General features: G+C 45.1%; 1 protein-coding gene across 1 annotated transcript in view; it reads right to left on the bottom strand.

The window, feature by feature from the left end:
* Setbp1 (SET binding protein 1) overlaps positions 1-18,253 on the bottom strand; it is a 393,025-nt gene that overhangs the window by 190,292 nt on the left and 184,480 nt on the right. The window contains exon 3 of the mRNA XM_023713570.1: positions 2,373-2,423. Within this exon, the coding sequence (XP_023569338.1) occupies positions 2,373-2,423 (51 nt within the window). The remainder of the gene's footprint in view (positions 1-2,372; positions 2,424-18,253) is intronic.

The raw sequence follows: 18,253 nt of genomic DNA, 5'->3' as shown, positions 1-18,253 counted from the left end.
ATTGGGGTACTAAAACCACTGACATTGGAGGATATCAGTGATATACTTGGATAAATATTTACCATCTCAACACTACTTCATATTCAGTGATTTTCGTGTGTTTTTCATTTGTATGATCTCTATTTTTTAATGGTTCTCTGCCTAAAAATAAAAATAATCTTTTAATTCTTTATTTCTCCTTTAAAAAAAAAAAGAACTCAAAAGAAGAAATACAAATAGAAAGGTATAATACAAGTAAAAGGCAAGCAGGATCTCGAAGACTAACTAATCAAGAAAGGGAAAGGAGAAGAGCTAGGAAACATGACAACGTCAAGCCATACAGTTATATGTAGAAGATGAGCAAGACAGTAGCTCTTGGAAGGTGAGAGCCCCATGAGTTATTATGGCATCTGAAGGTATGGGGGGTCAGTGTAATCCAGAGACCAGAAAGAAAAGGTGAAAAAATAACAAGCCAATAATCTGGTATAGTGGGGCTGCCCACAGCACATGGACAGCTTTCTTTTTTCATGTGGAAAAGCCCCCAAAGGTCATACCCAGGGCTTTTGGATTTAGGAATGATACTGAAGAACTAACTTTAATCTGGGCACCTTGCACTGGCAACAAGTCTCCTAGGACTTCCCTGCCTTAGGTACAAACATCTTGAGAAGTGAAAAATACATCTTGATACTTACAGCTCGAAAGGGACTACACATGAATGAATAATGTAGAGGCTGGGAACAGAACTAGAGTGGGAAGCATGGGATGGCCTTTATTGGTCCTGCCTTCAAAAGTAATGAACAAACCTTAAAAACATTCAACTTTCTCTTTGGTTACTACTTTATTATAAATTTATTATCTAATAAAAATTATAGAATTCAATTATCTCAGAAAGAAGCCATGCCCACTATGTACCTTTCCAATAAGCAAAACTGTACAACTCAAAGGCCCCACCACCACCTTCCCCTGTTTTAAAATAAATTATCAGATGAAAGAAAATGTGTAGCTGAGATGTCATTGTGCAAGTATACGAGTAGGAGTGTGGAGGTAAGCAGGGTGCTGGTAACTGGATTTTCTTTGGCTTTTGCTTCACATTCCCTTGCTCCGCAGGACGTTCGTATAGCTATGTCAGTTTTCAGTGACAGGCAAAAAAGCCAACTGGCTGTCTCTTTCTAAAACCTCCATGCGTGCCCAAGAGAAGAACTGACAAGCCATGATGAAAACACTCCATTCTTCTACATGAATCTATTTTCCACTCCCAGCCATGGCCCTCGATTTTGTTCATCCTCCTCCTCCAGCCTGTCACTGTCTACTCTCCGTGCCTGCCTCCACTCTCCCTGTGGCCTAGGGCTAAGCGACATGAGGACCTGGGTTCTCAGTTGCCTTAGAGGTGACAGGTACTCAGAGGAAGGAACTCACAAACAGAAGGGTCATGAGGACACAGTGGGCTCGTGAATGTGAAACACATTTAAAGAAGGTAGTCAAAACATATGAAACTCTAGCTATCACACAATGGCTGCCCCAGCAAAAGTTCACTGCCATTGACTCAGATATGTATCCCCACAAAGGTATGACACTGTGGGATGGTAAGGCAGGACCTGCCTTGGGGTGATAGAAAATTTCATAAGATAGCATGGAACGGGCACTACAGCCATCACTCTTGGATTTGCCTTTCTTTGTAGAATGCTCTATCTACACTGAGACCTACAGGAGAAGTCCAAGATTTCTGTGTACCTGGTGTGTGTGTGTGTGTGTGTGTGTGTGTGTGTGTGTGTGTGTGTGTTGTGTATGGAGAAGGGGAAGGGAAAGGAGTAGTAACTCCCCTTACAGAGACAGGCAGGATGACTTCCTATCTTTACTCTTTCCAAGCAAATGCCCACAAAGATCTTACCTGCACATTTCTTTGATTTGCTCATGGGATCCTGAAAAGAGCCCTCTCTGGCCAGAGATGACAGTGGCCAGCCCTCTTTCCAAAATCAGCACAACAGAACCATCTGCCTCTATGGGAGCTGGAGATTAAACTGACCACCATGACTGTGTGACTGCAGTGTTTGCATGTGAAGATCACAGGAATGAGAGCATGCTGTCCAAAAGGAGAGACAGGGGAGAACCCAGCCCCACTCAGCTTAGTACCTTTCCTAAGCTCAATAACAACCCCATATTCCAAGCATCTTGATCTAGATTTTCTTCATTATAAAATATTAAGAGAAAACAGAAAGAAGTTGTGTTTTTCTGTGATCAGGTGAAAGAGGAGCTGGAGGGAGAGAGCAGCTACCAGGTCGTTCTAAAGGTCAGCACAAGGTCAGAGAAGCTAGAGATGCAAGTCCAATTGCTTACCTGCAGAGTCCAGAGCAGTGGACAGTCTTAAACATCATAAACCCTTCCAGGAAACTCACCTGGGGCTGAAATCCTTTGAGGTCACTGGCTGCAAGGTCACTGGCTGTGAGCTGGAAAAGAGCAAAGGCATTTTCCTTAATGATCATCCTCAAAGTCTGCACACAGCTTCCCCAAGACAACCAACCTGCCACGGGCTCCTGAGAGCCTGGGGCAGAGTTCAAGAAGTACAGTCACAACAGGGCAGCCTGACATTTCCAGACCAGGACTCCAGTCTTCCCACTCTGCGTGCACCGCCTCCGATCGCCTCTCTCCTACCCGGTCCTCACTGCCCTCTCCCAGCTTCCATACACCATCGGTTGTTCAGTGGGTCTTAACCTAGTGCCCAGGATAAGGCTGGACCTCTAGAGGGTCCCAGAAATTACAAGTATGTGTGAATTCATAGCTATGCACATTTCCTCAGGGAGAAGGTTTCTGGCTTTTACTGGCAAAGTGTTCTGCATTGTATATTAAGAATGGCTATTTCAGAGGAAAAGACTCATCTTCTCAAGGAAAATATTTTTCTTTCTTTTTTAATACCAGACTAGTACAAGTGATCTTTTCCTCTTCATACCCACATGACTCAGTTTCTCTTTCAAGTTGCCTGTCATTTTATTTGCTATTTAGATTTTCACAGCTTTGGTTCAACAATTGTATAGAATCTCACACTAGGATGAGGATAAGATTTATATGTTTTTGCACCTCTGTGTAATCTATGCTAAAGTGTAAAGTTCTGGTTTTTGAATATTTTGCATCCTCTTCAGGACTTGGCACTAGAAAACACTCAGTGAAAGCATAGTTAACTAATGAAATTAATTAATACTGCATTCTTTATTGTTGCTTTCACATGCTGAGAAAGGGGGTCTGAGGAGTAAAAGGAAAGGTGCTTATTTTGACTCAAGGAGTGTGACTAGCAAGCTTTGTTAGGCCTGCAGAGCATTTGTGAAAAATAGGAAAGATTTCATGTTTGCTGTGATAATATTTTGTTTGGTTCAAGAAAAAGAAAGAGTCATGCTGGGCTTCGGTGCCTCCAGCTTCGGGAAAAGCACCACGAGACGTATTAGCTTCCCTCAGTGACTCTGCCAAAGATGCTGCCTACGTGCTGTTAGAGCTCGGACAGAGTTTCTCTCCTTAGGTAGCTCTGCCTGTGAGCTGGATTCCCAATCCTGGTAAAGAGCCACCTCAGCCCCTCTGATTGTAGTGAAACAGCCAAGCAACAGCTCACAAAGCTATGTGCCAAGGGACCGAAGGCCAAGTGCAATCGTCAGACTCAGTTTCTTCCTTTAAGGCACTTACACTTTGGTCAAAGATCAGACATGTATCCATTCGGATCAAATGGTGCGTAACAGAGTCTGTGTGGAAGCTTAAAGATAAAGCATGAGAGATCAGGGTGGGACTGTTGGAAATAACACTGAAAATAATATGGAAGTGGGACTAATCTTAAAAATGAAAAGGTAGCTGATGAGATGCTTCATGTGGTAGCAGCAGGAAGAACAGAGAGAGAGAGAGAGAGAGAGAGAGAGAGAGAGAGAGAGAGAGCCTTGTAACTCCAACACATCTCACTCTGCATCTCCACTCAATGTCAGCCAGTTTCCTTCAGGACCTGAGTAGGGGATAATGATAAAACACAGGACTGATTGCCTGGGTCCCTGGTATACTGGTTACTGGCTTTACATTGCACAATTCCATCATGAGATGGTATCTCCACCGCACAGATGATGAAACTGAGACTTACAGAAATGAAGTAACATATCCCAGGTTTCACTGGTGGGACTGAAGTCACAAGCTGTGTTTTCTCAAATCTGGGGCTTTTTCTTCCATAACAAGATGCCCCTGAATTAAGGCATGTCAGAGATCACTTGAGGAGATGTGACAGGGAACAGGCTGAGTGCCAGAACAGTAGTCAAGTGAGCCACCGGCAGTAACACGATGCTTGTGTCCTAAGAGATGACCCTTAACTAACCCTTCCTCTCAGACACTCTTATTTAATTGGTAATGACCATGGACTCTTCTAAATTTATCGATATAACCTAAGCCACTAACTTGAGCCAGGCACAGCAGGAGGAGAGACAGAAGGGCTAGATGGAACAAGCTCTGGCACAGGCATGACCTTTGCGGGAATGCAGTCACCAACAAGAGTTCACTGATAGGACTGAGAGCCCAAAGTCTATCCTCTCAGTGAGGACAGCCAGCAGAGAGCCTTCCATCACCTAGAACAGGGCTTGCCAGGGATGCAGGAGCCAAGGGACCTGAATGCCTAACTCCTCCTTGTCCTGAGATCTTGCCACTGAAAATATATCACAGATGTGTTCAACCATCTCAAAACATGCGCTATGTCCTCATGTCAGTGGGGTTGGGATTGAGTAATGGACAGATCTTTTCATGTAATTGGAAATAGCCATAAAGCATCTCTGGCTAGGATTCCTTGTATTTCTAATTCAATAAAGTCTGGATTATCCTTCTCTCCTTGGACATCTTCAGTTCTCTCTCCCTTCTTTCCACAGGGAGTCAGATCTGTGCAATTCAGTCTTTAATTCTTTAAACTTCCATTTTGTGCTGTTGCATGCATTTTGACTTCTCTTTTTATCATGTAGCCAATCTAACAAGACCAAGAAGACCAAGCCTAACAATACAAGTCATCCTATGTAAATTCTTCATTTCTCCTTGTGTTGAGAAGAGCCTAGACATTCAATTAACCACTAAACAACCTGTTGGTCAAATGACACATAAGCAAAGTGAAGAATATTGTCAGCCCCAAGGTGAGGACAAGAATGACTAAATTGCTGAGTGTGGAGAACAGAAGTGTAAGAGGCAGCTTAAGACACCCTTCAAGCCGACAAAAGGAAATGGCACTCAGCACCTAGTACTTTTCCTGCGTGAAGAGCCACTCCATGTCTGAATGAATTAATCAACTCCCATGATGACAGCAAGCACTTCTCTATGCTACTGACTTGTGGAGAGAATATTGGTTTATACTTTAGCATAAGAGGCAGAGGTTATATTTAAGGAAGAATAGTAGGAAAGTAAGAGAGCTGAAGAGTGAAAGAATCCACTAGCAGACGGGAACGGGGGGAGGCTCTCTCCTGCAGGGTCAACTGGTTTGTCTCCAGTTGAGATGTGTTAGTTCATCTTGTGTTGCTGCATGAAGGATTCAGGAGTTGTTATCAGGGGCAGTAACCAAATAATTTCTCAAACTGCTAAACTCTTTTACCTTGGAGATTCTGATTTTATTTAATTGATTAATCAATTTATTGAATTTTTTGTACTGGGAATCAAACCTAGGACCTTGTCCAAGCAAATGATCTACCACTGTGCTTACACCTGGAGATGTTGAGAATTTTATTCAAAAACCTAGTATACATTACAGGTGTTACCTGAATTGGAGACAGCCAATGGCAAACCTTCTAATCTCTGAGTCCTGAAGGGACAGTGTGAAGAAGCTTGCCTTTCCTCACCATCAAGCCTCATTCCTTAGTTCCAACCATGCCCTAACTAAATGCAGGAGCTCTGGGACAAAGCACAGCCCCTGACTGCTAACATTCCCCAAAGTGGACGATCTCGTAGAAATTCGCACAGCCTGCATCTGGGAAGCAAAGAGCTCCTAAGTATGGTACTGAGGCATATTTCTTCATTAGAAAAGCAGACAAAAAACATATTCCTGTATTTAAAAAATACAGAGTACCTAGTCAAGACCCCTCAAAAGAATTCCTGGTCTTACAGTTTAAGGACCTGAAGAGGGCAACTAAAGATCCCTGGGAGAAATGTGAGTTGCCCTTGGCTCTCCTTTCCGGAGCTGGTGTACCTGTGTCTTCCTGTTTCTCGAATTTGAAAACAAGTGTTTTATTACTTAAATCCTTAAAACTCTTACTCTGCAGAAAAAGAAGCTGCAAGATTTTCAAGATCACCTTGCTGACTCACAGTGGAACTCAGTGAAGAACCCAGCCCCTCTGCACAAGCCTGCATTAGCAACCTTCTCTGCCCAGTCCAACTCTACATGGCAGAGAAATGCTCAGGAATTCCGCGGAAGTCACAGCAGGTAGGAAAAGACAAGCCTGTTCCTCCTCAAAGCCACTGACTTAAGAAACACAGCTCCAGATCCTTCCCGGCCGTTCCCTTCCCCCGGACTCTATCTACATTCTGTCCCAGGAGGAAGCACCCCGCTACCGGTGGGGCCTGGCGGTGCGGGGAGGGATCTAAGACAGGCAGACAGAGTGAGGGACGAAAATGAAATCCTCCATGGCTCTAGGGACTTCAATCAAGCTGAAGTTAATGAAAAGGATCCTGCCTCTTCCCAGGATGGCTAAATGTCTGCACCACTCCTTGCTACGGGGCTGTGAGGGTGTGGGGGAGAAGGAAAGGCAGATTTAAAAGGCAAAAGCGGGGGAAAAAATTCTTTCATCTCCCTGGTGGAGCAGGGCAGTGTTCGTGGAGCCCCCTGCTTTGACCAATCTCATTCCTGCCACGTCTTGCTGCTCTCTGGAACAGTCCACATTCAAATACTAGGAGGATGACCCTGCCTTCCATTTTTCAGGAGCTTCAGTTTCTCTCTTGGCATAAATTCAAGGATTTTGGTCTGTCTGAGCTCCCAGGGAGGGCGGGAGGAAGGCGAAGGGAGCAGTGAAGGCTTACTGCACATGAGGAGGAACCCCTTAGCTTCCCCAAATAAGAAGTGTGCTTTCTTGTTCTCTGACTCTGCTTCTGAATGAAAGTCTCCCTTTTCTTGTAGGGAAAAGTACGCACAATACAGTGGCAGCCAGCAACCCTGGGGTGACCATCTTGGGCCCAGGACTGCCTTTCCTGCAGCAAACTTCATAGCTTCTGAGCTTGCCCCACAAGGGGAAAGGGGATAATGATGCCATTTTGTTCTGTCTTTCTTCCTTCCCTAGGAAAATCATCTTGGCTGGCCCACAATCAAAAGCACCCCCTATAGCAGGGGAGAGTGGGACCCAACCTATCCACATCTATCTACCAGGCTTACCCTGTGCACTTGTGACTGGAAGGGGCAATTGACATGAAAGAGGAAAGGGTGTGCGTCATGCTGGATGTCTTGCCAGAGGGCTCAGGGCTCACAGATGTGCATCTGGACCAACCGAATCTGAGGTCCTTGGGACTCTCCAGGTCAGATATTGGAATAAGGGAGACAGAATCAGCACAAACTCAAGTTCTAGCCCTGGTTCTCCCACAACTCACTTACTCCTCCCAGATATTTCCTTCCTCTGGGCCAGATGAATGGATGCTGCAGTAAGACACAGATGGACAGGTAGGGACGTAAGTGAAGAATGGGGCAAAGACAGAGGGCAAATGATCATGTTCAAATTTGGCCCCAAAGACACTGTCCTTTCACTATCAGCCTGCTAAGCTTTTAATCTGTTTCCTTTTCCTATTTTAGGTAAAATAGACCTTCCACTCTGATTTATTTTGTGAGGTACCACTTGCTACTTTCTTTGGCTGGAAGACAGAGGCTGAACCCCAGCCTGCTCCGACTTTTCCACCTACACACACATTTCAAACAGCTTCTGTGGAAAGCAAGGCTCCCAAAAGCTGAGATAAACACCCAACAACATGTTTGTCCAAGGCTGCCAGAGATTAGCTGGACTCATTCTCCCTTGACAGAGAAAACTAAGGTCCAGAGACATTGAGTTACCCAAAGGGAAGTAGGGAATCCAAATTCGAACATATACATATAACTAAAAGAAGTTTTAGATGTCCAGACAGCTGGGGAGTGGCAGAGGGGCTGTGAAAAGAGCAGAAAGCACTGCAGGTCTGGCAGGGGGTCAACAGAGAAGGGAAGAAGTCCAGGCAGCAGGCTCTGCAGCAGCCTGGTGGAGTCTGCAGCTCACTGTAACCACAGAAGGAAACACAGATATTGGAATAAGGGAGACAGAATCAGCACAAACTCAAGTTCTAGCTATGGTTCTCCCACAACTCACTGTGGAAAAATTTAATCCTTTCAGGCCTCATTTAATTAAATTAATTCTGTGTTCCCTCCATCTCCACCCTGACAGCACCCCAAATTATCCCTCTCACTCAGGGGTTTAAAAAAGAGATGTGTTGGGCTCTATCTGCCTAAAACACAGACTGCTGAGAGTTTGTCTATATATTTTGCACATTTTGGAAGCATTCTTGATCAAAAAGTGAGTACTAAGGATAACAAGAGAGTATTATACTGTGTTTGCATTACTGGTATACGTGTAAGACTTTGACAGACATCTACTCAAAGCGCTGTGACACGAGTTCACCATCCAGAAAAGCAGACGTCAAATTCACATCTGAACTGAAGGTAAACAACCTTCTAATTCAAAAGGCCTTATTCTAACTGCCGAGACATTTGAGGTATGTAATATAGAGACCAAGGGGGTGATTTCGTTCTGACCTAAGAAACAAGTTTCACACTTGAAGCTACCATCCTAGTTGGATTGTGTCCTTTTGTTAAATCCCCCCAGCCTCCTGGAGCTTTAAAGGTTAAACCTGAAAACTCTGACATCTTTAGCCTTCACTTCAGGCTCTCTGCCCAGAGAGCAACACGGATGACTAATAACTTTGTATATAGCTCCAAGCAAGCCTGGTCTTGATTGCTTATATTTATCTTTTATTTTTTTTTAATGATGAGGTTCTAATATTTACAGGTAAGATCTGTAACAAATTCCCCTACCAATGCAGCCAAAAGAGCGTTTACTTTTTTTTCCCTCCTCTTTAAGATCACATGTGTAGCCTTGCATATATAACCCATGCTCTTACAGTGGCGTGCATATTTGGTTGCCGTCCAAGTCACAGCTATTTCATCTTCTGGGTGGGAATGTCTTTAATCCTCCACTTTGCAGATTAGAGCTGTAACTACCAAGACATAATGAAAGAAGAGGCTCTGAATGCCCTAATATAGAACTCACTGAAATGATGAGTCTTGTTTTATGTTGTTTGAACTTGATGAACCTATGGAAACTCATCTTGGCCTTTTTTTTTAACTTCCCAGTAGAATTCCTTTTCTAATGCCTTGTTCCTCACACCAAGAAAGCTAAGATTCATTCAGAGCATATTGGATGGTGAAGGGTGGGAAGTTTACACAGGTAGACCTGGTTTAAACTGGGGAGGAGGATGGGAGTATCACACTTTTTAGACATTCAAGGAGAAACTTGCTAGTGAGTATTAAGTAAACTCTGAGTTTCATCATTGGTGTGTCACTCTGGTTAGACTAACTCATTCTTTTTTCTTTTCTTTTTTTTTTTCTACTATATCTTAATATTCTCCAAGGCCGCAGCTCTTTTTGGAATTTGTACTGTTTAACAGCTTTATCAGGTTTCCTATGCTGCGTCCAACGTTTTGATATGAATTCTACAAAGGAAAATCACAGAACACTGATTTCAGATTGTTGTTCATGGAGCCCTGACTGCAATAACTGTGAGGTGGGTGGGAGGAGATGAGGAGTGGAGTTGCAGACACAAGCTCGCTTGATCCAGAGCAGCACAGTGTCTATTGGTACTTTCATCCTGGGCTTCCATGGTAAGATCCACTTAATTGAAAATTTTATGAATATGCAAGTTTGCAAAGTTGTACCTTGAGAAAAAACATTTCCTTAAGTAAACAAGCCACTCTCAGTGCTAACAGTCTTATACTCGGAAAGATAGCTGACCAGCACACTACTTAAAGATGTTAAGGTAATCACCCCTTATAGAGGAACCTTGGAGTGTGTTAAGACCTTGTTTCAAGGACCCAGATTTTATTTTATTTTTTAACATATTTGGTACAGGGTCTTAGTATGCAGCTTGGACTCCTGTTTTCAGTGATCCTCCTGTTTTCAGCCTCCCCTGCACTGGGATTACAAGCATGTGCCACCACACCTGGACTCTGCCACTGGCTCAGCACACCCAGGGGTGGGGCCGGTGTGTCATGCGGGACTAGGGATTAAGCCCTGGTCCCTGTGCTTGGGTAAGCAGGCACTTAGTCTGCCGAGCTATTTTGCCAGCCCTAGGGGCCCAGACTTTAATACTTGCTGTGAGTTGTTCTTGGAGAAAATGCTTCCTCTTCCTTTTTAAATCCTTTGTGCAGACAATAATGTCTGCTCTCTGCTCATGAAGTTCAGGAAGCACAACTAATGTACCAGGAAAACAAAGGGCTAGAGATCTGTTGCACCTCAGGAGCACAATCTGAGCCATAGCGTTTCTTTCTTACAAATGAAATTGGGATATGAACTTTGCAAGCATCCACAGGCTGTTGCCAAAGCCCATTAAAATCTAATGAAAGAAGGTCCCCTCCTGAAACATATGCTACACAAAGTTAGATGTGGGGGAACATCCACACTTATCTTCTTCTCATCTGCTGAATGTCTGCCTAGAACTGACCAGAAGATCTGTCCACTTGGCTCCAAGAAGAGCATCAGAGCTTGCTAATCACCACCCTCTTGGGGAATCCCAGGAAATGGGTTTTTGCCCCACGGCTCACTCGGCTGCAGAGAGTAGAAAAGTCAAAGGTACCTGCTTCAGAAAGTATCTGAGTGCTGGAGTCAAAAGCTCTGCTAAGTATAGCCAATTTGGCAGAGAATCTGGGTCCCTCGAGCCAAATCTGGAGTAATTAATCACAACTACAGGTGGATATCGAGGAAGGATAAAGCCAAGTTAGACCCAGAGAGAGCTGCACCTTGTAGTTGCAGGAAGTCACACTTTTATAAGCCTTAGTGCAAAGGCAAGGTGTCTGCCAGGTAATTATAATGTGAAAAAGATGATTTTTCAGGACATCCTGTTGCCTATTTTTGTCTCAAGTCCCGGCTTCATGCTGTCAGCCCTCTTCATCACCACAGTGATAGTGCAGGATAGTATCATTTTCTCCAGTCTATCAGTGAGCAAAGAGGTTCAGACACATTACATTTTGTACCCAAGGATGAGAAGGCAGAAAAGCAGAAGAAATGGCAACAGAACACAGGTCAGCGTCCCAGTCAGTCTACTCCTATGTCCAAGTCACGCATGCCCTGTTTGCTCTGAGAACCCCTTCATGGGCTGTTGTTTCTCCCACCCTCCTCTGTCAGGAAGGCATCCCTGGCCCCAAAGGGATATGGTAACCATAGCCAGCCAGTCCTGGCTGACTTCCCTTGAAGGCAGGAGTCGTTCTTGCTGTAAGCCTTAGGCAACCTCACAGGGTAGGGATCTCAAGTAATAGCTTTGCCATATTGACGGGCTCCTCAAATATTTCTGAAGTCAGACTGACTTTGACCAAATGTAGCTTCTTTGTTCCCCAATCTGACTGACCACAGAATCCCCAGCATCTCTCCTCTGCACTGTTGTAAATATTGGGAATATTATCAGGTACATTTTTCTCTTCTGCCACAAGTTTTTCCTTTTTCCCCAGCCCTGCCCCTCTTTCTTTTCTTCCATTCCTCCCTCCGTCTTTCTTTCCTTCCCTCCATCCTTCCTTCCTCACTCCCTCTCTCCCTACCTCTCTCTTTCTTTCCTTTATTCCCTCTCTCCTTTCCTCCTCCCTCCCTCTCTAATTCCCTCCCTTTCTCCTTCCTTCTTTCTTTCCTTCCTTTGGCCCTTCCTCCCTCCCTCCTTCTTTCCTTCCTGCCTCCCTCTCTCCCTTCCACCCTCCCTCCTTCCTTTTTTCTTTCCTTCCCTCCAGCTTTCCATCCTTCCTCCCTCTCTCCCTTCTTCCCTCCCTCCCTCTCTCCTTCCTTCCTTTCTTCCTTCCATCCTTCTTTCCTCTCTCCCTCCTTCTTTCCTCCCTCCCTCCTTCTTTCCTTCTTCCCTCCCTTCTTCTTTCCTTCCTTCCTCCCTCTTTCCCTTCCTTCCTCCCTCCCTCCCTTCCTCTCTCCCTCCCACTCTCCCTTCTTCCTTTATTCCCTCCCACCTTTCCTCCTCCCTCCTCACTCTCTCCTTCCTTCCTCCCTTCCTCTCTCCTTCCTTTCTTCTCCCCTTCCTTCCTTCCTTTCTTCCCTCCCTCCCTCCCTGGCAGCAGATGAGGCCATGCCAATTCCCAGATGCCATCCCAGAGGTGGGAAATCCCCACATACTACCAAATGCATTTCAGGGATTTAATGCACATGGTGTTAAATTCTCTCAAGAATTTTGTAAGGCAGTACTATAATTATGCCATTTACCAAATGAGGAAACAGAAACTCGGCAACATTAAATAATTTATTCAAAGTTACTCGGCTGTAATTGACAGATTCTCCATTCCACTTGAATCCAGTCTATGTTCATTCTCGCTCTTCAGCCAAGAGCCTGAGTGCTGCCGTGGGCCTCAGCGTCCCACATAAAAAAGTCTTTTGCATTAGGGACACAAGCTAAGACAAACAGGTAAATGCTTGTAAAAAGAGCACCCAGTAACAGGAAGGGAAGTAATTGGATCTTGTAGAAGGGTAACATTATCATAATCATAAAACAAGCACTTTTAATGATATAGAAAAATAAAAAATCCTAAATAAGCTATTTTATATAAAGGCATAAAGCATGCTATTATGTGATCCTGGAATCTTACATAGCATAAGAATTTTAAGGAGGAAAGCATCAGGGACAGAGCTGGCCCTGACAGAATGAAGGAGCTGGACAGTGGGGGAGGGGAGCAGCAGACAGTGAGTCTCATCAAAGGGATTCGAGGGGCCAGGGAGATGGCTCAGTGGAATAAGTGCTTCCCTGGCAAGTGCAAGGGCTTGAGTTCAATCCCTAGTTCTGCCAAAAAAAAAAAGGATCTGAAAGTGAGAACTTCATCTAGCCTTCATCATACAAAGATGTTATAAGCCAATCTTTGTCTACTGAATACTTCTGCCTAAGTTTTAAAACAGCATACTATTTTTTTAAAGATATTGGAAAAGGTTAGCTACTAATTTATTTTAATGAACCAAGTAGAATATACTTTCTTATGGGTTTTGCTATTGGTTGAAATGAATAACCTCTCAGAATTGTTACTTAAAAACTATCTACAGGAGTCTGCTCTTGAATTACCATCCGAGGCACCATAAGGTCTCGGGTCTGGGTCACGGCCTTCTCTGTAACTTGAGATTCCTTAAGGACGTAGATACCTGGCAGTTCCAAATTGACTTTTAGTCACTGAAGATATTCTACAGGATCTGCCAGAGATTCCACAGATGCTGTTAGTAGATAAGCAAGCAAAATATCCTGGGAAAGCAGGACATGATTCCCAGAACAACTCTGAAGTAATCCTGGCTTCTTGGAACACACACATACCCTGGTACTTCGTTAAAAATGTGTCCCTCTTACATTTCATGGGGGCCCCTGAGAAGCAGCTGCTTCACCAATGGTGCTTTTTGGCTGGGGTGTACGTGTGTGTGTGTTTGCGCCTCCCACAGGCCTGACTCAAGCAGCCACGGTTCCCTCCAAATGCAATGCTATTTGCGATTTCACTCACAGGCACTCTGTGTTCCTAGATGGAGGTACCTAGAAACAGAGCTTCTCTTTTCTTCATACAATTTTGGATTTTGGACTCCACAAACCTCTCCGTGAAGAAGACAATGCTTCAGCTGTGCTCCTGAGGTCACGTGTGTCTGCCTCAGAGCCCTAAACCTGCCCAGAATCTTGGGCTGACTCAGACGGGAAAAGTCTGTCTATGGTACCCGCTGAGGGGGCGCACAGTGAGTGGGACAAACAGATGCTGCATCAGCAGGACTGGAAGCAGCTGTTAGCTCAGTCTGAGACCCTTTAGCAATCGTACGCTTAGCTCTTTATTTATAGACCAAGTGAAGAGCTCACACAGGGGTTGGCAATGTGATCTTCTGCATCAGTTTAGCAGTAGTGTGACCTTGGGAAAGTCACGTCCTTGACTGACCTCTAGCGCCTCCCACCTTCACCTTGAGGAAATCTGCAAGATACCCTCAGTGTCTGACAGCTTCTGAGTCTCAAAAAGGTGATAAATGGTCTTTCACTCATCTACTGCATCACCAGGATTCATTCAAATTCGCTATTACAAAAGGTGGGGGTCACCTACAGGCCACCTGGTACAGGAAGGTGTGACATCGTAGCAAAAGTGGTGGAATGGTAGGAATCTCGGCAGCACAGAGGTGCCAGTGCCTAAGTGTGTGTTTATGGGGAGCCATGCCTTCATCTCTCACTGCTTTTCAAATATGAAAAGCTGTACTTTTCTTTTCCATACCTCTCCGTACTTAACACTGCCTTTACAAAAGTACCCGCTATCGATCCCTTATACTATAATTACTGAAGAAGAATTCCCAGGAGAACTGTTTTCTGTGCTTTATTTCTAAGTAAGCAAGGACAATTGAAGCTGCTATTCCCTTCAGTAAAAAGAAATTCCAGATTTTTCAGAAAGAACAGGGGGAAGAGAGACAGAGGACTCCTAACTACATGGGGAGCTGTATCACTGAGGGCTAGGCTGGGGTAGAAGAGGGGCAGCAGAGCTGGGAAGCCACATCCAGCTGTGTGTGCATATTCACCTTGCCTTATCTAAGTGGAACATATGTGAATGTCAGGAGCAATGGTCTTGTTCCCCACCCGGCCTAAGGTTCTTCTCAGTCCCATAGAATAGCAAGCGTTCTAATTCTAAATCACAGAACCCTGCTTCTCTATGAAGACTAAAAGAGACTTGAAATAGAGCTATCCTTTAATTATCATCTTCTTTACTTCACTGGATGTTAAATGACAAAAGTTCTCCATAATCAAATTAATGTTGCCTTATTTCAAGGTATAAAGTACCTTTAGTATAATAAGAAAGATAAAATATGAATTTGATAAAAAAAAACAACCAACTACTCTCTGGACTGGGCGTGGTGGCACACATCTATAATCCCAGCGCTTGGGAGGCTGAAAACAGGAGGATCACTAGGAGTCCCATCGGTGTGAGACCCTGTAGACCCTGTACTAAATACATTTTTTAAAGATGAGAAAAACCACTCTCTCGACCTAAAAACATTTAAGCCATGATCAGATTAACTCTCTTAAGAGCAGTGAAAAACAAGAATGGTGGAAACTGCACTGAGTGTTTGACAGATGGAGGAAATGAGGCAAAAAATTGGCCAGTGACTTGCCCAGGGACATTCTCTTGGCTTCAGAAGCCTTCACACAGAAAGGATTAGCTAGCCAGCCCAGCCTCCCTGGGTGCAGGAATCCCCTTCTCCAACTTCTCTGACAGATGGGACCCAGCTTGTGCATTTTGGGGAAGCAGCACTCACTAGTTTAGAGGCACAGCATCAGGTTTTACAAGTTCCACCTTGATTTGGTGGAATAAACCTCACAGAAACTTGAACCTTTAGGTTTGAGGAACAAGCATTAACCACTTTGTTTCTTTCTTTTTCCTATTCTAAGGTCTTCCTTTGAAACAAACAGTGTGAAGCTCCATTTTACAGATGAAGGAAAACAGACAGAGAAATTCACTTTAAGCTTCAGATCCAAAGTTAGATCCAGGCACCAGGAAGAGGGGATTTCTGCTTCACCTCTCCTCTCTATTCTGTAGTGCTGCCCACAGGCACACAGGACAGCCTGCACAGTCCTCACACCAGGAGCAGCCTCCTGAAGCAGGAGAGAATGTGTACTGGCTCTACACCTCCCCAGGCAGAATTCCCCAGGTGCCTTCAACTCTTCCTCCCCAGGCCTGGCTCCCACAGTCATCAACATGTAGCTTATAAAGGCCCACCTTAAAGTGTGGCTCTCAAATCTGAGGAAAAACTGTTACCAGCTAGTCATATTGTGGAAAAATTTTAATAACTGGCTCTCTATGAAAAAGAAAAAAAAAGGAGCAGAGGCCCTGATGAGAAGTGTTGGCCAGTTTTCATGGTGGCATCAGGCATGGCTTCAGGTTGCCAAGCTGAAGTCCCTGGCTATGGAGTTGGATTCGGTGGGATCAGTGGGTCTCACAGGTCTGAGTTGGTTGGTGCACAGCACTGGTGCAGCAGTGAGCCTGTCCAACTAGGATTATCTACTCAACATGGAAACGCAGATCATTTAAATTAGATGGCAGGCAAAGCATTCTGTACTACACTAGTAAATGGGACATTTGGTGTTAAACTTTGCATTTCTGTATCTCGCTTACCTTCCTTCAAAGCTCAGGACCCTTTGAAATCTGTTCGTGCGAGCCGATTACAGGCATTGTGTAAGGCCTTTGGCCAAGGCTCTGCTAGGGTGAGTTTTTAAGAGGTGACTTCAGTATAAGGTTGACACAATTTGCCTTCCTGGATTTAGGGAAAGGTGGGCAGGAGGTAGCTGGAAATACTGACTCTTCTTTTTTTCCCCCCATAATTTTATTGAGAAACAAATAGCAATGATATTGACTCTTCGATGGAGGCTTTTATTACAACAGGGAATTCCCCATTGCCCTTTCAAACTGTTTTAGCCAAATGTTTAATACCCCAAGGTCAAATTTATTACTGGATCTAGCAGCCCAGAGAAGTCTTGGCTTTGGTTCTGAATCCTTCTTATCTCCCTTCCCTCCCCTAAATCGTGCAACTTGGCCAACACAGCTGTTCGCATCCCAGTGAGCCATGGGTAGTTCAGTGTGTACACAAAAATGGTCACACATGGCGGACATTGGCTTCATAGGTCCATAGTCAGGAACTAGAGACTCGAGACATTCTCTGATATGGGGCAAGAGAAGCTCTGGCTGGTTCCCACTGAGCCAGATGAGGTACCAATGGAACTTGGGGAAAACTTTTGCCTGTCTGTACTTTAGCTTCATTATTTTTGAATGTCTCCAAAGCCTGGCTACCTCACAAGATTTTGGGAAAATGAAACAGGGTGGAGGCCACAGATGCATGCATACATATAAATGAAGGGTCTCAATGCAGGCACTACAACCGTTTATTCCCTGACAGATCCAGTGAGCACATAAGGACACACTTCAGGGGAGGACAGTCACCACTGGTCTCTTATCCCTGTGGATCTGGCTACACTTAAGCTGGGTTTGGGACTCATTTCTGTAGCACAGCTACCCTGAAATCGATGGCTTCACACCTTGCCGGAGAGGAACGTGGCAGAGGCCGACTGCACTTCCAGCCTCCATGGTGTAGAAGGAGGATGACCCATTGGCAAAGGGCCCATTGTGCAGCTGGGGCATAGGATGTCTCGAGCAGGGGTGAGAACACAAGGGCCACTGAGTTCAAGTTGCAAGTTGTCTTTGTTTCCCTGTGTCTCTGAGCAGACTCCACCCCCAGAGGGAGTGATGAAGGAGGATGCACAGGGTCTGCTCAGGCCGACGGCTGCAGCCTCCTGGCCTGTGCCTGCGCATCTCATTATTGGGCAGGCCTGAATCAAAGCAGCCCTGCGCAGCTGCTGTCCTTTTTAATCCATTTGTAATCAAAAGTGATTAGCATGGATGCCTTGGCACTGAGGTTATTGTGTATGTGATCAAAGGGAGGCTCTCTCCAGCTTCCCAGAGCAGCCTGCACCTGGGAGGGTGCAGAGAGCCATGAACCTGGGGCATGGGGCAGGCAGCCATTGGCAGCCAAGAGGAAGATGGGCTCCCTGAGCAAAGCCTGGAATCAGTAAGTGCAGCTTCACCTGCATGAGGCTCAGCAGGCTTGGGAGGTCCCTGGGGAGGCCATGCCCAAGGTGTCACTTTGGGAGGCTGGCATCCTACCCCCAGGGAATGGAGCAGGTGGAGAAGGTGCAGACCAGGGCAAGTTGGATGCATTCAGTGTTGGATGGTCGAAGGATTCACGAATGTCCTCATCTCAGAGAAGACACTGGGACTGAGAAGAGAGAAGTATAGCATAGACCTGGCAGACACTGTATGTGTGCCAGCAAAGGAAGCCAGAGTGCAAAAGGGAAGAGGCCATGGGAAGGATAAAGGAAGAAGCTGGAGGGTCAAGAAATCTGTGAGGGCTAACACTGAGAAAAGCAAAACCAGCACAGGGAAGAAGCAACGGCAGCTGGAAGGGAGAGATGCGAGAACTCCAGGCCCTTTGTCAGTTCATCCATTCCAGCCTATGCACCAGCTCCTATAGCTTTCTGAGTCT

The sequence above is a fragment of the Octodon degus genome, unplaced genomic scaffold (genome assembly GCF_000260255.1).
Source record: "Octodon degus isolate 3935 unplaced genomic scaffold, OctDeg1.0 scaffold00003, whole genome shotgun sequence".
Classification (NCBI taxonomy): Eukaryota; Metazoa; Chordata; class Mammalia; order Rodentia; family Octodontidae; genus Octodon; species Octodon degus.
This window is presented reverse-complemented; position numbering and strand designations above follow the sequence as displayed.